Source organism: Sphaerodactylus townsendi, linkage group LG03, assembly GCF_021028975.2.
Source record: "Sphaerodactylus townsendi isolate TG3544 linkage group LG03, MPM_Stown_v2.3, whole genome shotgun sequence".
In the NCBI taxonomy this organism is placed as follows: domain Eukaryota; kingdom Metazoa; phylum Chordata; class Lepidosauria; order Squamata; family Sphaerodactylidae; genus Sphaerodactylus; species Sphaerodactylus townsendi.
The window spans coordinates 13,452,961-13,473,802 of NC_059427.1; the positions used below are offsets into that span (position 1 = coordinate 13,452,961).

The 20,842-nt window shown below is 42.5% G+C and overlaps 1 protein-coding gene across 3 annotated transcripts in view; it reads right to left on the reverse strand.

Moving 5' to 3' along the window:
• Window positions 1-20,842, reverse strand: part of LOC125428749 (cytochrome P450 2K6-like) — a 51,074-nt gene extending 30,232 nt beyond the window's left edge. Inside the window, exons 1-7 of one of the 3 annotated variants that reach the window (XM_048489363.1) lie at window positions 20,471-20,842; window positions 18,862-19,024; window positions 16,369-16,518; window positions 12,788-12,948; window positions 10,089-10,262; window positions 8,267-8,408; window positions 5,406-5,590 (exon numbers count right to left, since the gene is read on the reverse strand). In XM_048489363.1, the coding sequence (XP_048345320.1) occupies window positions 5,406-5,590; window positions 8,267-8,408; window positions 10,089-10,262; window positions 12,788-12,948; window positions 16,369-16,518; window positions 18,862-19,024; window positions 20,471-20,653 (1,158 nt within the window). In that variant the 5' untranslated portion in view covers window positions 20,654-20,842. The remainder of the gene's footprint in view (window positions 1-5,405; window positions 5,591-8,266; window positions 8,409-10,088; window positions 10,263-12,787; window positions 12,949-16,368; window positions 16,519-18,861; window positions 19,025-20,470) is intronic. The other 2 variants (XM_048489365.1, XM_048489364.1) reach the window with 2 other exon arrangements.

The following is a 20,842-nucleotide window of genomic DNA, read 5'->3' on the forward strand; positions in this document are numbered from 1 at the left end:
TTAATACATCCGATCATCAGAAATAGAATGAAGTGACGTTTAGTTCAGTTTCTTGGAGTCAATGAAGCCGGACCTTGACAGGAAGACCCTTCTTCCTGAGCTGATTTAACTTTGAAGAGGGATTTGTTTATTAGTCTAAGAAGACAGAGGAGAGTGCTCACTCTCCGCTCGAGTTTCATAATTGCAAAGTGATCAATGTGGTTTGTTAGTTCAGGCGATATTATTACATAATCAATCACACTCACCCCACGTGGCCAGATCTAAAACGTGAACTTTCCAGGAGTAATCAAAGGGAGGAAGACCATTTAAAAATTACCTCCTATTTGCTGATAGGCAAAGGTCTATCAAATGGGGAGCTGCTTGATTTATGGTGTGATCGCTGGACAACCGGCATTGAAGATATATAGGTGTCAGATTAATTTCATCCAAATTTAAGCCACATAACTCTTTGACTTAGGGCTGAATCATTTTCTCCGATCCTGGTGTTTAGATAACAAGCAATGACTCCACGGTATCAGAGGATGTTCTGCTCAAGCCGAGAAGTATGTTATTGATGGAATCGCGGACCAGTTCTCTTCTTACAAGAATGCTTGCCTCTTCTGCGCGGTGGCAAAATAAAGCATTTACTAGTAAAATTTCAGGATTAGAGCTGCGAAATCAATAGGGAACTTTAAATAAAGGCGGGCACGAAGTTTAGTGCTACTGGCATTGATTTCTGCGTTGAGAGAGACTAGGATACAAGTACCTGCTCTCATCCTCCTCTGGCTTTTAACCTGAATGCTGGAATTGGAGAAGGGAGGCATAACCTGCAAGATGAATGTAAGCTACTGGTCCAAGTCTCTTGCCAATGAGATAATATTAAAACTGGCCTAAGGAAATTTCATTAAATCAGAATCCCCTATGTGGCGGCACCACCCTGATATGTTCCAGGAAAGTGATGTCGATAAGTGCAGGAAATTTCTGGCTGATCAGGCTGTACCGTCCAGTGGTGTGGATCTGTGACTGAGAGTACCGTGTACACATCCATTAGATGAAATTCTGTTATTAACTGTAGAGAGTTCATGTCTGGGTGTGTGACTGATATGGGTACTCTGGAAATTGTTCCGGTGTTTCATGCGCAGTTGAGCCGTTATTCGGGATGATGTCATAGTGGTGGACTTGAGCTGTTACGGATTTAATGAAGTTTCTTTGGACCGGAAGTGCAGGTGCAGAGGGCTGAAAATATCGAATTAAGATCTTGCTTGAAGGCCAATAGAAAGAAGATCACGAAATCCAGAGGGGCAATTATTATCCATTAGGAGCTGAAAAGTTCAGCCAGCTCCAAGCTCTTCACGTTTTTCTCTTTGGGCTTTGTGGTTGAGTCCAGTTTGAAGCACTTCCAGTAGATCTTAAGTCCAATTTCAAACTCAATTTGTGACCATCTTATCAGACAACTTTTCCCCTTTTTTACTTATGGGCACGCATGAAATTAGCTTCATTAGGAGAGTTATCTGGAGAACCAGTAACTTTGAATTGCAGGATTAGTAGGCCAAGTAAGGTTGGGCAAGAAGGGGAATTTCATGAGCATAATACATCTCCCAAGGCCTCTGGAACAGAATTGGTAAGAGCAGAATTGAGGCGCCATGAAACATCCTCCACTTCCTCAAAGGATATGTTGGTGGGAAGAGTGGATTTCATTCAGGGACATCTCAAGTTGCTTCCCACTCATCCGCTAGTTCTTTGATTCCTTTGGTAGAAAGCTTCTGAAAGAGGGTCCAGTTTTGTTAGGGTTTCCTTAACAATGCAGTCGCTTTGTTGAACTCCTTTAAATTTTGCATTTCTCTCTTGTCAGGTGTAGCATGGGTGTCCCTCAATGGAGTCTGTGGATAGTAGTATTCCTAAAAGAAACGACTATTGTAATTTTTTAATATCTATTACCTTCTGGAAAAAAAAAAGTGGAGATGTTTCAACAATAGTGAAGGCATTTTAGATGTACCTTAAAAGTTAGGGCAATTCTTTTATAGTAATCCCACAGGGGCAAAGTATTCATATGAAGTCAACTGAGTGCTTGTTTGGAGCACACTTTAACAACTGGCTCAAAGAGAACCCTAATTGCACTATAATTTGACCACCTATTTTGGTTTAGCTTGGAATGTCCAATATACAGACACCACTTGCTCTTTTTTGCAGGTAATTAACGAATTCATATTAACTAGCTTTAACTTTGCCGGGTGGGCGTAGGCCTTGAAGGCCAATGGGCAGTGTCTGAATAAAAGTGAGCTACCGCGTCAGATCCATTTCCTGAAAGCTTGTGTCTTTAAAAGGTTTGATGGGAGATCAAGTCTAATTCTAGGCCCCCAGGGTTGGTAAAATTTATTAAAAGTAGGTCAAGAAGTTTTAGAAATTAAAATCAACTCATTTAAGAGAAAAGTTTACCTGTCAAATGTATAGAATTGTCATGTGTTGTTAGTTCTTTATTTGCTTGTTTGGAGGCTTTTGTAAACTTTGGAATTATAGCATCCTGTTTTCCTAAAACCAGTTGGAGATGGGCTTGTTGCCAAAAAACTTCTTCTGCAGGGACTTGGAAACCATATCCTCCAGCTCCAGGTTGAAAGCTTCAATGGAGGCAAATCTATTTGATAGATGTTAAGCCCTCAATTAGTGCCTCCACTCTGGAGGAATTGTCGGTGAAAAACTGGTCAATTTTAGTCTGTTTACTAGACTTCTGGCATGGAGAGTGTGGGGATGAAAGGTACCGTTTCCTACCCGTTCTTCATTTCTCTAGATAGCAGCCGTTTATGCAAAAAACAATCCAGACAATGAGTAAAAATATTCACACAGGAGCAATTATTTACACTAAGCTAAAACAGACGCTTAAGATGGACAAGGGGCTGGTAAAAAATACTGGAAGTAGCTTCTAAAGGGTTAAGGAGCAAACTTCAAAAGTTCATTAAACTTCAGAAGTTCAATTAGAAAGAAATCCATATATAAATATAGAAACAGAAGACCTTATGAAGCCAGCTGGTTAATTGTTAAAAAAGAAACAAAACTTTAGTAGAAGTCTCAAGGGCTTTTAGCTGAGGAGTTGGGGCTGTGGCGTCTTCCACACACCAGCTGGTCAGGGAATGAGCCACAGCAAAAAAAAAAAAAAAACCCCTCAAACTCTCTGGATTTGAGCCAAAGAAAATAAAAATAAAGATAAAATAAAACCAAACCAGCTAGTTTTCTCAACCACACCTGATGATAGGGAAGCTCCAGGCTTCAGAAGTACACAACTTGTTTAAAAAACAAAAGGGAAACAGACTCATTAGTCAGCACTGCTATTATTAAAGTATTGTGGATTTTAGCCTGGTTTTAAAATATCAACTCAGAAGGTTCTTTATTATAGTCTGTCTCAACAAAATTGCAACAGAAAGCTCTAATTTAAAAGAAAGTGCTAAATGCTAAGAGATAAAACTACAAAGGGTAGGAGAAATTTAAAACTTATCTTTAAAAGGTGGAGGAGCTCAACGAAGAGCGACTGCTCGGCACCAACCCAGCAGTAGTAGCCAGGAATTAATATCTGATAACAAATAAACTAATTTGTTTGGACTAGATGGAAGATTTTGACCTATAAATAATATATAAAGGCATAAAACCTGTGGTACTTGAGCATATCAGCCAGCAAGTAAGGCCATGAAGATTGTTTCAAGAGGTAGCCTTGTTGATCGGTAGTAGAAAAAGTAGACTAAAATCCAGTAGCACCAGAGACCAATTGCAGTCTCTGAGGGTGTGTGTTATTTAATTAACAGAGTCAGGAGTGGGTTTCCAGGGGAAATACCCCAGAGCCTGCTCTGGTAAGCCCAGTGTGCCTCTCTTTTAGTGAAAGGAGTTGGATATTTAAGTATTTGTCAAGTTCTGTGAAGGAAAAATATTCCCTATGAAGGAAGTTTAGAAGGAAGTTTTGTTAAATCTGAGTCAGAGAACTGTCTGGAAACTATAACAGAACATCTGAAACAACTAAAGTGCTTAGTAAAATATTCCTGCCAGAGAAAAAGGAAAGTTTAACTATTTCTGCAATTTATTTTCTTGTAATTCTGTAAATAAATGTTTCATCTTTGTTGGCCAGTTAATAAGCCTTAAGAGTCATTTAAGGGTCCTCCAATTCAGCATGGTCAGAGTAGTCAGTTTTGGAGAGAAAAGTAAAAATTCCCTCACAGAGCTATCAGTATACCCAAGGTGTGGCAGTCAGAGTAAGGCTGACAGGAACTCCTGAGGAGCTTTTGGTGTGTGCCTGCTCGGTTGGCGCTAGCCTCCGTTACAGACTCAAATGAAGAAGATGAGTAAGCCAGCCAAAGCTTCTAGCTAAAGTTCTATAGACCCTTCAAAGAAAATGGCAGCCCTACATGTTAACCCAAATGTGAAAAGCATAAGGAAAGCAAAGTAATTATTAGACTTTAGTGGAAAACATTAAAAAGTTGAAAATATTTTGGCAAGAGTCAACCACAGCTAGTTGATTCACAGCATTTTAACCAAAAGGTCCAAGAAGTACTTACTTCTCTTACACTTAAATTGCCTTGCTAGCACAGGGATACAGGAGTCGTCAGCACTATCCTGGCTGGTCTCCTTTCTCCTTGATTGGGGGTTGCAGATATCATCAGGGGGTGGGGTCTCCAAGCAGTACCACATTGAATGCAGGGGGCCACAGGGGGCCATTCTCTCCCCAATGTTGTTTAACATCTACATGCAACAGTTGGTGTGGAGCTTTGGGCTTGGGTGTCACCAATATGCTGATGAAATCCAGCTCATATTCAAAATGGAGGGCCGGCCAGCCTCTGCCCATGAGGCTCTCCAGCATTGTTTAGAAGCTGTGGCAAGTTGGTTAGGAGCGAGCAGACTGAGTCTGAATACAGTGAAGACAGAGTTTCTCTGGCTTGATCGGCGGGAGAGACCTGTAGATTTCTGGCTGCCAATCTTGGGTGATGCGGATCTTAAATTGTCCACATCAGCCAAGAGTCTGGGTATGACCTTGAATTCCAGCTAATCACTGGAAGACCAGGCCACCAGGACAATCCAGACCATGTTCTTCTATCTGCGGCAGGCAAGGCAATTGGCTCCATATCTCTCTAAATAGGATCTCACCACTATAATTTATGCAACGGTCGCTTCGAGAAAAGACTACTGCAATTCACTCCATGTTGGCCTGCCTTTGATCCAGAAACTTAGACTCATTGTATATTTTATGTTGTGACCCACCCTGAGCCCTATGGGATTAGGACGGGATATAAATTTAACAAATAAATAAAAATAAATAATGAGATTTAGCATGGCAACTTACTTCCACAAAATATTTGAAAACAGGGTCTTCTGATGAATAAATGAATTGAGATGCCATATTTAACTGAACAAAGGTCGTAAAGTTAATGCAAAGAAATAAGACTGATCACCTTGGGAATGGAGTAGCCTTTAAATGTGACATCCATAGTGGTTGCATGTGGTACGTTCGTTGGGAGAATATTAGAAAACCTCTGGATTTCATGGATTACTGCATCCGTATATGGCATTTTTGCACGGTGTTCTGTCCGTGGCTGAGCAGACCCAATTACCCGTGCAATTTCTTCTTGGACTTTGTCTGAGAAAATAAAACATTGATCCAGTGGCTAGAGTTGCGAATGTGCAAGAAAGATCTTTATACAATTCTGAAAAGTGTCCAAAAAGGGGCCAAATTTGCAGAAAAATGTGAAATCTTAAAAAAAAGTTGTGGGGAGGAGTTAAAATGTTAAATTAATAAAATGAGTCACTGTAGCTTTAAGTAACAGATTCTCTCATGGATTGTAACTCGGCTTGGCGATTCAGCATGTCTGGATTGCCCAAAAAGCTGAATCAGAGTGCGATTAGCCGAATTAAAAAAGCCACCCAAATGCAAGCCAATCTAAAAACAAGTTATTGTATTGATTCGACAATCCGAATCGGCATTGCCAAAACAATACAAGCCATGCCGACCAAGCCTGCATATTACCCTAAGCAGCGCAGCATTCAGCAATGCTGAGAAGAGTACGGTGGGAGGGGGAAAAGGGACCAAAAAACTTGCTGTCGGTTCCATTACCCCTCCACCCTGCAACCTTCTCAGCATTCCTGACTGATTACTGCTTAGAGCCCAGCACTCAGTCAGCAATGTTGAGAATGGGGGGAGGGAGAGAACAGGACTGAAAGACTTGTTTTTGGTTACCTTCAGCTAATAATACCTCCAAGACATAATCAGTTCAGTAAATCCTGCTCTTCCTTGGCTCCACCCCAAAATCTCCAAGTATTTCCCAATTGAGAACTGGCAACCATACAGAGGGTGACAGCTGAGAGCCAGGCAGCAGCAAGGTGAGGCATAGTCAGAAGCAAGGCTGAGTGTGGATTTAGGGAAGGCCAGGATAGAAGATGCGAGGAGGCAGCCCTGACCAGCCAGAGGAAAAGCAGGGCAGAGAGGCAGATGGAAGGGGAAATAGGAAGGGAAGACTTCACTTTCCTTTTCATAGCCTCCCAGGTGGAGTGTCGGGTGGGGGGGGGCTGGAGTACTGGGGGATGGGAACTCTGATCTGTGTGAAATTCCTGTGTGAACTCTGTCCATTTGCTGCTTCCTGCTTGCTTATCTCTCTCTGCTGAGCTAGTGAAAGCCACATGTTTTTGTCTGTAGTACTGCTGGGAAATTGTATGGGGGCGGGGGAGATGGGCATGTGGGTTGCTTTAAGATTGATATATCTTGGCTGGACCAGCCAGAGACGTCTTTAAGGTTGTACGGAGTTTATCTTACCTGCAATAAAGAAATCATTGTTCATGACAACTGTTTCAATTGTCTGGTTCAAGAAGGTTCTGACATGGAGCAGGTGGAACATAACAGCAAGCCCCATTGAAGTCTATGGTGGGAAAAACAGTTACTTTTTCCCATCATAGAACTTGCTGAAGATCCTTGCAGATTCTCTGATCTGACTTGGCTCTATTGAAGCCAAAGGGGAATTTCTGGGGGTGACTGTAGAGTGCACACTTTTTAAGGTAGAGGTGCCAAATTTTCAGGGTATGTTCAGGTGACTTTCTTGATGATACCACCCAGATATGGTGAAGTTTGGTTCATGAGGTGCAATTTTATGGACGCTCAAATGGTTACCCCCATCTCCCATTAGCTCCAATTGGAAACAATGGGGGATAGGGGCACCCCTTTGGGGGTCCATAATATTGGACCCCCTGAACCAAACTTCACCAAACCTAGGTGGTATCCTCAGGAGAGTCTCCTGAAGATACCCTGAGATTTGGTGCCACTAGCTTAAAATATGCGCCACCTACAGGCCAAAAACCGAAAAAACACTACAAAATACAGAAAATTCAAACAAACCCGAATTTTTCGGTATATCCGAATATATTTGGGTATACCGAATCAGGGATTCAGCTGATTCAGCTATAACAATAATTTTACAGCCAAATCAAGCCAAAGCCAAATTTTACCAATTTTTTCCCAGCATCACTTAAGCTTAGTTGTAACTAGGCAACCACAGTGTTCTAAGAGTTGGTTCTGTCACAGAAAGCAAAGGAGAGCAGGCATAGCCCTTTTCAGGCCTTTTTTGGTCTTTGAGGGAGGATCTTGGGGCTAGGCTTGACTAGGGTTGTGAGCTCCTGGTTTAGAAATCCTGGAGAATTTGTGGCACGTTATAAGGAGGGTAGGTTTGGGGTAGAGGAGAGGCCTCAGTTGAATATAGAGGGGTTAAAAAGTAAATAAATAATGAATATATCTAAAGATGGGAGGCAGATATAAAGTAATTGGATAAATGGTAGCAAAGGAGAGAATGAGGCAGGAAAAAATAAAGGATAGGAAGAGGAAATAGTGTAGACAGGGGAAATATAGGGAAAATTGAGGTGCCACCTCATAAGTATTTGAGGGTTCCCTATGATGGAAGTACGCCTGGCCCAGTAGCAGGCATTACACCACTGGGTCACAGTGTTTTTAGGTAGAGGCTATAATGGTGGGGGCAGTGGGGAAGACAGAAGGGCAGATAAAGAAATATTTGTTGATGAGTGTGAAGGAGATACAGTGGGCAACTCCAGGTTGGGAAAACCTGGAGATTTGTAGGACAGAGCCTGAGGAGGGTGCAGTTTGATCAGGGGAGGGACTTCAGAAGAGTATCATGTCATAGATTCCACCCTCCAAAGCAGCCATTTCCTCCGTGGGAATAAAGGTTGCAAACCTCCAGGTGAGGACTGGAGATCACCTAGAATTACAACTGCTCTCCAGATGAGATCAGTTACCCAGCTGATGGAAAACACTCACTCTGAATTTCAGGGTACTTCATCATTAACAACAGGCCCCAGCATAGAGTTGTTGAAGTGGTCTCTGTGCCAGCAGCAAATAAGTTAACCACCACTGCCTTAAGGTTTTCATTATTAAAAAAACCATTCGACTGGGTCTTCTCCTATGGCAAGAAAAAGAAAGCACTGATAAATAAGGGAAAAATATCTCTGAGATATGTGAAAAAAGAAAATGTTTGCAGGTAACCACACGGGTCCAAAGCAAAATTCAAAAACAAAAGCCAAGTAATACATTTTATTAAGACCAATCGATTTCGATTTCGATTTTGAATACCTTTAATGGCATATAAATAGTTTAAGATTGACTTAGCAAGATAATAACAGCCTTTACAACTTCTGACGAGTTAAAATAACACCATTTGAAAATTTAGCCACCGCTTCCAACAGCTCGTAGTTGTGGCTGTTTATTAGGACCAATCAAAATTAGGTGGTTTGGGGGCTGGATTTTGCCATACACTCATCCCGCTAATGAGCAACCTCTGTGATCCAAACTTTGAAGGACTACCTGTTCCCATATAACCATGTTTACACATTACAGCCTTCTTGGAGAGAACAACAGGTTATGAGTATCTAAATTAAGGGTCTCCAACGTGGTGCACATGGGTGCCATTCAGTGGTGGGATTCAGCAGGTTTGCACCACTTCAGAAGAACCAGTTGTTAAAATGATGCTTGTAACAGTTGTTAAATTATTTAAATCCCACCACCCGAACCAGTTGTTAAATTATTTGAATCCCACCACTGGTGCCATTGTGCCTATCAAGTGTTTTTAGAAAGTGTGCAGGGTCAAATGGGGCTTGTGGCAAGCAGGCATTCTGATTGGCTGCTCCGGATTCAAAAACTTGCTACTATACAGAGCTTTGGCCTTAAATGTTGATAAATTACTATGACAGTTATTCATAACCTTACTTCCTGCCTCTTCTGGCAGCCATTTTGTTACTGTGACCACCATTTTGTGTCAGAATTCCAAAGCCACCCATAAGCCCAAAAAGGTGGGGGACCCCAGAACTAAATAAATGAGGCTGATGATAAGTGTGACAAATCCTAAAATTTACGAAGGCACCAGATGGCCATCTAGAACATCTTCAACCATAGATTACATTACAATAAGGTATTCAGTTCCATTTCACATTGGACCATCCTAAGTACCAAAGGGACAAGAAAGCTCTTTGACCCCGCTCGCTACTGGTTTGAAAGGGAAGTCTCAGGAGCCTACTACCAGGATATGTGATGTCGGAACTAGATGGTGTATGGCTCTGATTGGTAAAAATAGACCTCTAAGATGGAGATTCCCATGGCTTTGGAGAAATGTGATTTGAATTGTCATTTGGCTGTTGTGGGTTTTCTGAGCTGTGTGGTCTGCCATTTAGCAAAAATATCAGTTTATTTGGGATTTTCACCTGTCTTCAGTTTTCAGCTTATGGTTGAAGAGAGCAACCATCTACCCTCTTTTTGTTTTCTTCCCTTTCCTCTTTTGAGTGGCATGAATGCAATTTTAAGGGATATAGTTAATTTTAATTGTTATCTCTTAGTGGAATACTGGTGCCAAGAAATAATCGTAGGATTTTATTGATTTTATTGTTGCCTGTGTCCTCCAGAGACAGTTCTGGTCATATATTAGCAACTACTGAAAATTAAGAAATTCTTGCTAGTTTGACAGGCTGATCTTTCCCCAACCTAGATTCCTTACCAATTAGCCATATACTTGATATGAGAAACACATCTTTAAATCTCAGAGGTTCAAAGTTCATCTGGGATTACTGATATATTTAAAAGATGGTGTCACCTCTTGCTGCCGAATAAGGAAAGAATCAATCAAGTTTCTCTGGTCGTTTGCATCCAGTTCTTTAAGATATTCTACGAAGGTGGCTTGTATGAAGACGTGCAGCTCATCTCTGTTATTCAGGACAGTCTTGTGAGCTCCAAAAAGGAAGCCCAGAGCAGGAAACATGTTATACAACTAAAGGAATAAAATACGAGTAAGAAAAAAAAGATTACTGACTGTTCCCAGGCAACAATCTCAAAGTATTTTTGCACCAATATCTTTGCTCATTTTCTACAAAGGAATAATCAATGACATAAAAAGATGCCACATTACTCTTGGAACTATATTTGAAACATGCTTCGGTACCCAGCAGACTTGAGCCTTTGTGGGGCTTTCTCATTGACTACTCTACAAATGATGATGAAGAAGAAGAGTTGGGATTTATACCCCACTTTTCTTCAGTCGCGGAGCTACAAGGGGACAGGGGGTGCGCTGTGCACCGGGCGCATGCCTGAGGGCACAAAAATCGCCTCTGTGCTCTCGTCTCCCTCTCCCCTGCAGCTACTCCCATAAGGGGTGGTCTGTAAGCAGGCACCCCCCTTCCCTCATTAGGGGTTCCTCCGTAGAAATGCCTGAGGGAATCCAGTTCCCAGGAGACCTTGGGGTTCACAAGGTCTCCTGGGAAGTATAGTTCCCATCAAGGCGTTTTTACTGAGAACAGGCCTTTTGCAGCCTGAAAAAGGAAAGGAACTAAGATAAATGTGGGAAGGGGGGAGGGGGGCGCGTAGGGGGGGTGCCGCGGGTGGGGTGTTGGGGGGGCATGGGGGGCGGAAAATGTAGAACAAATAATGTAGAACCGGGCGCAATTTGGCCCAGCTATGCCTCTGTTTTTCTTATCCATAAGGAGTCTCAAAGAGGCTTACAAAATCCTTCCCTTCCTCCCTCCACAAGACACCTAGCCCAAGGTCACCCAGAGTGTGCTGCTCATGTGAAAGGGTGGGGAATCAAACCTGGTTCTCCAGATTAGAGTTCATATGCTACCACACTGAAGCACCACTACACTGAAGCAACTGAAGCAGAGTTAGATTTGGGTCCAGTAGCACTTCGGACACCAACAAGATTTTGGGAATAAAGTCATCAAGAGTCAAAACTCCCTTTGTCAGATATCTAATGAAAAGCCCAGAGTCAACACACAATTCAAGCTACCAGAGGATCAGAGACAACAGATTATTTGGACATGACAGAATAAAATCAGGGCAGAAATCAGGATCTGCAAGGAGAGTCCAAGACCAGACAGAAATATAGTCAAGAGCAGGCATGGTGTCAGGACCTGCCAGGCAAAAATGGTAAATTATGAAGTCAAACAGGCACAGGATAACACAATCTTCACATCTTTCTCTCTCTTTCTCTCCATTCTACTCCAGCCTCCACTGCACCGAACAATTAATACTTAGAGAATCTGCAAAGTTTTTATGGTGCTCTTTTTTTGTCCTGGATGATGATTGGAGTTTTTGTGTAGATATCTATCAGTGTGCATAGGTTTTCTGTATACTGTGTGGCCCAATTGTTGGTTTGGTTTGCAGATGACTAAGACATCTAGAAATGGCAGTTTTCCTTCGTTTTCTTTTTCCATAGTAAATTGGATGTTTGGGTGGATCTTGTTGATATGGTCTAGGAACTTGTTTAGTTCTTCTTCAACCGTGGCTCCAAATGGTGAATGTGTCATCCACATACGGAACCATATGGTGGGCTTTTTTGGTGCTGTTTCCAGGGCTTGTTCCTCAAAGTATTCCATATAAAAATTTGCTATTACAGGGCTAAGAGGGCTACCCATGGCTACTCCATTTTTCTGTTCACAGAATTCATTATCCCACTGGAAGTAGATAGTAGTGAGGCAATATTGAAACAGGGCTGTGATGTCTTTTGGGAATTTCCAGTTAATTAGTGCCATGGTGTCTGCTATGGGGACCTTGGTGAATAGGGAAACCACATCAAAGATGATCAGTTTGTCATTGGGGTTGAGTTTAAGATTGCTGATTTTTTCAATGAAGTGAGCAGAGTCCTTGTGCAGTCAGTCCAATATGGATTTGTAGTTGAGCAGCCAGGAATTTTAGATATGATTTGGCAAAATTTGGCAAAAAGCACAGGGAGACAAGAATAGGAATAGGTAATTTTCATTGTTTTCCCCTTCCCCTTCTACTGTAGTGATTTTCAACATACACAAAGATAAGTATATTGTCTTCGTTAGAAGGTTATTGCCTTCTTTAAAAGGGCTCAAAGCTTAGTGGCTTCAACTGATAAGGTAAGGAATGTAACAAGTGTTGGTTATTTACAAGGGAAAGCAAAACTCCAATTTAAGCAGTTACAGTTTCACACATTTACACCTTTATTAAACTGACAGGCTATTTCTGTGTGTGTAGTGTAGAATCAGCACTGTGTAGTAGTTAAGAGCGGTAGACTCTAATCTTATCTGTTAAACTGGATTTGTTTCCCCGCTCCTCCATATGAATCCTGCTGAGTACCTTGGGCTAGTCACAGTTCTCTTCAAACTCTATCAGGCCCCACCTATCTCACAAGTGGGAAGGGAAGGTTTTATGACTTCTTATAGGAGAGAAAGGTGGGGTATACATCCAAACTCTTATTTTGCTTGTGTGTGCCTGTGAGTGTATATGTGTGAGAGAGAGAGAGAGACAGAGAATGATTTAAAATGAAAGAGTTACCTGGACTGAAGGGCTCCCAAAAAGCCGAAGGTTTTCACTGATCAATCTCAGCAGTCTTACAAATGTGGAATCATCATATTCAAATCGTTTGCCAAGTAATATTGATACTATAATATTGGAAACAGCACCATTTATAATTGCAGTGTTCTCAAATGGTTTTCCTACAAGATTTAAAAAGAAGGGAATATTTAACTAGCAAAGATTGTTACTGTTACTTATGCCTTTCAATGGCTTAGGACCCCAGAAAGAGCAGGCACGCTGGTGTGTGTGTGTGTGTGCGCATGCAGATGCTGGGCAAGTGCGTGCGTGCGTGCGTGTGTGTGTGTGGTGCCATTGATTTGCTTCTGATTCACGGTGACCCTACAAATTAATGACTTCAAAAATGTCCTGTGATGTTGAAGAATACTAGACGTTGGACCTGGAGGGGTTTGATAGAAGATTTGGGGGGCATGGTTACTTGTGGTACAATAAAGCAAAGATTCATAAAGAATTTACAAATCACTATGTTAGAAGGAGTGGCCTCTGAGTATGGTAGCTCCCTTATGATTGTCCCCAAGAAGCATTTTCAAGAAAAGAAGTGAATATGCAGGAGGAGTGGCTTACTTACTGAGAATTGTTGTCGTACCAGAATGAGAAATGGGACTTAAACCACTGGATGAATAAAAATATATAGTTATTTCCATTATTATCAATTACTAGAAACATTCAAAGCGGACAACAAAACTACAGGTTTTGCCAGACAGATGACAGAATTTGAAAGTAACCTATGTATAAATGATGATAAATTGATTACTAAATGTACAAGATGTTATTGAAGTGGGATACGGAGGAAGAGGGAGTAAAATCAGTGATGGTAAAATGGGATAAAAATGTGGGGGAAAGTATACAAATGGAGCAACAGGAAAGATTATGGAAAAAAGATTTGAAATTTACAGCTTGCTATAACTTGAAAGAAAATTATTATAAGATGATGTGTAGATGGTATTTAACACCAAAAAATGTCTAAAATGTATAAAGGAATATCAAACAAATGCTGGAAATGACAACAACAGGGTGGCTCTTTTTTTTTAAAGCAGTGAACATGTAAACAGGTAAATTTGTTTTGGGATATTTTTTTTAAATGCAAAAGACTTTGAAAATAACAATTGAAAAAAACCCTGAGGCATTTCTGTTGGGATTGATGGGGAAAAATATTCCTGATCAATATAGAATACTTTTTAATGCATATGACAACTGCAAAAAGGATTTTTTATATGCATATAAATGGAGGGACAACAAAATTCCAACAAAACTAGACTGGATCTTGAAAACCACAGAGTATGCAGAGATGGGAAGGCTGACGGCGGTTATAAGAGATAAGAACATGGACAATTTTCTGAAAGACTGGAAATCCTTTGTGGACTACTTATTGAAAATATATATAAACAGAGAAACAACAGCAGGATTCCAGACTTAAATGAAAACAGCATATTGGATTAAGACAACTCTATAAGGAGAACAAAACGTTTTAAAATGTCGATATTAATTATAAGCACAGCGTTAGATTTATGCTTGGATCCTTAGTGAGGTAGCTAGAAGTCACCCAGTGATGCAGGTATAGATTTTTTAGGGGGGGGGTCGGGGGCATGACCACGCCTCCCCAAGCCCCACCCCCAGCCTCAGTTCTTATAAAAGCAGCTCTCCAAGGCCAGGAATGGCAGATTCGCCTGCCCCACCATACCCCCCCCCCCGGCACTGGCTGGGCTCCCAGCTGGCAGCTGGCAGTTCTGTCTGCCCTCCCCTCCAGGCAGAGGTGTAGCTAGGGAAAATGGATCCCGGTGCAAAATCTTGAGTTTTGCACACAAACACCCATGGGCAGCCACTGTGATGCTGGAATCCACCCTCAAACAGCATCACTTTAAATGGTGTTTAAATTAGAGCCCAGGTTCTTCTTTTAAATCCAACTTAAAAGGGAGAATCTGAGATCCCCAGTTAAAACAACATTGAAAGTGATGCTGTTTTGGGGTAGATTATCCCCCCACCCTGAAACAGCATTATTTTCAATGTTTATATTGGGGACCTGAGATTCTCCCTTTAAATCCATGCCGAAGGGGGTGGATTTAAAAGGAGAATCTGGGGAAATTGTTTTGGGGTTGCCTGCTGTCAGGGGTGCAATTGTTGAGCTAGCAGCACCAAACTTCCAGGGTATCTTTAGGAGACTCTTCTGATGATACCACACAGATTTGGAGAAGTTTGGTTCAGGGGGTCCAAAGTTATGGACCCTCAAAGGTGTAGCCCTCATCTTCTATTAGCTCCCATTAGAAACAATGGGGGCACCCCCTTTGGGAGTCCATAACTTTGGACCTCCTGAACCAAACCTCACCAAACCTGGGTGGTATCATCAGGAGAGTCTCCCAACAAATCCCTGCAATTTTGGTGCTAGTAGCCTAAACCTGCACCTCCTGAAGGCCAAAAACCAAAAAAACACTAAAAAATAAAAAAAACAAATGGGAGGAGCTTCGGACATATAACAGGGGGTGAACCTGAGAAAAACCCCCCTTACCTACATCCTTGAGGTCACCATACAACTGGTCCAAAATTCGGCAAGTCTGCTTCCACTGCTGGGGCACCTCTTCCGGTGACCACTCTCGACTCTATACAGGCGTGTCGCCTGCATTGGCTCCCGGTTGAGTTCCAAATTATCTTCAAGGTATGGGTGCTTACCTTTAAGGCCTTACGCGGCCTGGGACCCTCATACCTTCGGGACCACATTACCCCATATGTCCCTACTATGCCTCTGCATTCAGCGGAGGCCAATTTGCTGACAGTCCCTGGCCCCTCCATGATGCGGCTGGCCTCCACTCGGGCCAGGGACCTTTACAGCCCTGGCCCCTGCCTGGTGGAACACTCTTCCTCCAGCTGTCCGGGCCCTGCGGGACCTTGGTGAGTTCCGCAGGGTTTGCAAGACGGAGTTGTTCCGCCGGGCTTTTGGAGTGTCCAGCTGCTGAAAATACCACCCCCCCTCCTTTCCTTTTTATGGACAGGGTCTACTACCATCCGTAGGACCCACCTCTTTTTCTCTCTCCTCTCGGGAGGGTCTAAGACGGACTGGCAGGCATTGCTATGTTGTATTATGTATTAACTGCTGCGTTTTAATTCGTGTTATTTAATGACTGACTGATATTTGAATTTTATGTTGTTCACTGCCCAGAGGCCTTCGGGGGTTGGGCGGTATATAAGTTTGAAAATAAATAAAATAAATAAATACATACATATGTGTAAATATTTGTGTATGTGTTATTTTCATTTAGTGTTATTATTATAGGGGGGAGGGGGATTAAATTGGGATCTTCTCTTTATCTTTCTATGTATGTGTTATTTAGATGTGTAAAATAAATTAAAAATTCTCATCAAAAAGAAAAAGTTCCCATCTCCTCAGGGAACCTAGGAAGCTGTAAGTACAGAAATCAGAAATATGAGGCAAACGACTTCAGAGCTTTCAAGCAACAGTTGCTAGAATTCTTTGGGGCAAAGCCATGGCTATAAAGCACTAGAAATTCATTTGTTTTGCAATGGTGAAAGAGCAGAGAACACCAACCCACCTTCATAAGATTCAAATCTCTTTATCAGGAAACCACACTCCTCAACAATCCTATCTTCGATAGTCCTCTTGCCCATTCCATAGTCCCGTAAGGTAGATAACGCAAACCGCCGCATCACTCTCCAGTTCTCACCATGAGAGAAAATAATACCTGAACAGAAGTGAAAGCCAGATTTCAAATTGGCAGGACTATTCCGGTTATATAGAGGCACGTGTGAAGACTTATGTGTATGGGGAATTCTGTCCCTTCCCAACTTATTTGGTCTTGTTTTTTTTCCTCCAGCAGCCTGCCCTTTCTGCCTGTTCATCTCTTCAATCCTACCCAGTGGTGGGGGAGTTGATAGCAGAGGTAAACAAGCACCTGTTCCAGCCTACGGCTGCTTAACATAGCCGTCATATTTCCGTATGGAATTCTGGGTTACTATGCAACTCAATATTCTACCCAAACTAGACATTTTTTCCTGTAACGTCTTTATATATGCAGACATTGTAGACAACATAGAATGGTCCCCTCAAATACATACATTTGAAATGAATGACTTTTCTGCAAACTTGGAGTTGTGTGGATTTTTTGATCCACATGGGGCCTCATTTGCCTATTTAATATAAACTGAAATATTCATTACAATGGATACAATGTGATGATAAAGAGCTTGTACATTGGCTGTTGTGGGTTTTCTGGGCTGTGTGGCCATGGTCAGGTAGCTTCTACTTCTAGCGTTTTGCCAACATCTAGAAATTTTTAAAATGCATGGCATGTAGGCCGTGGTGATGTCACTTCTGGGTTTCTCACCCTAAAGTGATGTTGTCCTGTCAACCATTTCAGCTGTCTCCACCCTGCAATCTCCCATTGTGGCAGCTAAGCCTCCTTGTCTTCTTCCCTACCCTCGTTGATTAACAACACAGCAAGCTGCTTGTGCCTACAACTCTACTTAAACTCTCTGTTGTCTTTCCTGATATTTCCAACTAGCGAAGTTAGTCTACTGTACCTAAATAAAACAAGTCCAGCAGCTCCTTGGAGACCAAATCTATTCCAGCATGAACTGGTGTGAGTCAGTGCTTACTTCTTCAGATACAGTTTTAGGACAAATTTTTGAGAATTTGGGAAGTTGTACCTTCGAATCGACATTTTACCCCATATAACCTTTATTCGCTCTCTCATGGGGCCGGGGCAGAGGCCAATCTGTTGGTGGTCCCCAGCTCCCTTCCATGATGCGGTTGGAGTCTCCACATCGGGCCAGGGACTCTTTACAGCACTGGGTCTTAGCCTGGTGGGAACACTCCCCCCCTCCATCCGTCCGGGCCCTGCGGGACCTTAGTGAGTTCCGCAGGGCCTGTAAGAGAGTGTTGTTCCACTGGGCCTTTGGAGTGTCCAGCTGCTGATATGGTGCCCCCTCACTGCTCCTTGCCTGGTGCTGTTACATCAGGGTCCCCTCATACTGAGGGGCCCGCTGTCCCCCTTTTTGGGGTAGGTTTTAAACTGAGGATTTTCTGGACACCTCTTGTTTGTTTATTTATTAACTGAGATCCGCTGTTTTATATGAATTTTAGGATGTTTTATTGATAATTACTGGGATGGAGATTAAGTATTTATATTGCATAATTGTATGACCTGCTCCTGCTTGATGTTTGATTTGTGTTGTACACCACCCGGAGCCCTCCAGGGATCGGGCGGTATAGAAATGGAAGGAAGAAATAAGTAAGTAAGTAAGTAAGTAAGTCACACAGGGCTTTCCTGGCTTGTTGTGCAGTTTTGCAAGAGGGCTGGGGAAACATCTTCTGAGTGAGATTGGGGAAGCAGAGGTAATAGGACTTCCATTTACCCACCCAGAATGGCAAATTACCCAGACATAACATGGCATACTCCGCAAGACCCACTCTCCACAAAATGTTCTAGCATTTTTCAGGAGGTGATTGTTAGGCAGCTGCTAATACCAGTTGAGGCAGTTGATTTAGATCCAGGAATAGAAGGGTAGATGTTACCTCCTAGGACTGGCTTTGAAAAATTTAACAGCCTATGAATATGGAGATTCTCTTTACTTGTTGCGGCTGGTAGCCATTAATGGACTTCTTCACCATTAAGTGACTTACCAGTCCCTCATGAATCTGTCTAATCCCCTTTTTGAATCATGTCTGCTCATGGCCATCCCTATGTCCACTAGCAATGAATTCCACATTCTAATTATTGATCAAGTAAAGAAATATTTCTTTTCATCTGTCCTGAATCTGTTACCCATCAACTTCACTGGGTGTCACTAAGTTCTAGTATTATAGAGAAAAGTTCTCTCTCTTCACTTTCTCCATGGCAGAGGAATAAGCTAATGGCGATAGGACTTCAGAACAGAGTTGAAAAGTTATCAAACCATTCTTAAGCTATTGTTTAAGTATCCTAGTTCTTTAAATAGAGAGCATCTTCTATGACAACATTTGAGATGAACTCTCAGTGCTATGCATCACAGGTAGAGTGGCAACAACAGGAATGGAGGAACCTCACCATAGCCTTTATTAAATTCTTCAAACATTGGGATGAAGGGCCTCCCAGCAAAAGCATCGGCCTGGTTCACCAAAGCCTCCTTTACAGTCTCATACCCTGTCAGCACTACCATTTTCTGAGCTCCCATTTGAATGCTGAACACAGGCCCATACTGCTTGGATAACTGAAAAGTAAACAAAGGAAAAAGTGAGAAACATTATTCTGATTAGGGAAACAAGATGGCAAATCCAGACCCATCATTTTACCACAACTGAACACGGTATGATTGCTTCAATTATAAGTGTTTTGCCTTCAATCACAGTGGCGTGTGGATGGAACTGCTAACAAGTCGAGAGAGAAAATGTCCTTTGAGTCTTATTCACACATTATCAAAGGATAATGGTGAAGAAGTCCATTAATGGTGAAGAAGTCCTTTCTTACAGTCTATTTGTAACCTTACATATGGATAAGGCACTTGTGAAGCAGCTACGAAGCCACTCTTGGGCAAAAGAATTGGATTCAGGGTTCATCTGACCCAGCTTCAAGTCTGACAGCCAAACTTCGGCAGAACTTATTTTCCAGGTGGGATGGATCCCAGAAAGTGACTCAGCTGGGACTATTCTCTTCCAGAGGTTGTGATCAGACCCTGAATATTAACAGACCCTGGATACTCCAGGATACTAAACCAAAGTTTCCCCTTTCTAAACTCACTAACTTCAAATGGCCTCACAAGAGCATAACTGTGCTTAAGATATGCTTTGACTCAATTTATTCTGGATTGTTTTCCTGAGCAGGATTCAAAGATAGCTGTAGGTACAGTCCCTCGTGCATTTCCCGTAGTCATTTCTGGCTGTGATCAGAGTGGGGATAAACTTGACCAGACCTTGTTTTTCCAGGAAGAAACACAGCTGCCAGTCCTGCTAAACTTGGTAATAGAACAATGACTGTTCCTCTGTACCAATGGATCTAATAGCACAGTGATGGTGAACCTTTTTGAGACTGAGTGCCCAAATTGCAACCCAAACCCCACTTATTTCTCGCAAAGTGCCAACACGGCAATTTAACCTGAATGCTGAGGTTTTAGTTTAGAAAAAAACAGTTGGTTCCCTCTTCCTCTGCCCCACTCGTTCGAGCAGCGGCCAGCCTGCTCTAGCCTCTAGCAAGTCCCGTGCGCACCGCTCTGTGCCTCTCTAGCAACTCTGCCTCCTCTGCGCCCCCCCCCCTTCGGCAGCAGCCACCCGGAGCACAGGCACCAGGCCCGCCAGCCGAGTCCTCCCTTCTCACTGTGGTGCGCGCACATCGTGCTCAGTGGCCTAGATGTGTGTGTGTGGGGGGTGATTCTCCGTCCCCCATATGACAAATTCTTTGTGCTCATGCCCACAGAGAGGGCTCCGAATGCCACCTCTGGCACCCGTGCCATAGGTTCGCCATTACTGTAATAGCACCCCACTGCAAAACTCCATCTTGCAAAGAATTATCGAAGCAAGAGCAAAACAAAAACACATTGCATTTTTTAAAATTTCACACCCTGCAAGCTAGCACTTGGGGTAGTGCCATTGCAATTCTGTCTGCCCAACAAGATGATCAACAGAATGCAACTGCCACAGGAACCACAACAACAAAAGTTTACCTTGCACATGGTTATGTAAGGCCTCTTCAGATCCAGGAGGTGGAGACTTCCAATAAGTGGTAGTGGTTTTGGTCCCGGGGGGGAATTTTGGCAGTTGGCATTCCAGAAACTGCCCGCTTTCAAAAAAAGTGTCACCGTAAGGACAAACAGGAAAAATATGGGAAGAGGATCCATCCAATCCATTTTGTGACAATGAGAAGTTTTCTGAACCAATTACAAAGAGTTATAAAATCCAGTCCGGTCAAGCAGAGTGTGTGTCAGCAAGAGGTAGTACAATGAGCTACACAAACTGTACGAACAGTTGAATCTGACTTTTTTTGCTCTAGTAAATCAATGATGAGAGCTATCCCCTGTAACTGCCTGTCTCCTGGT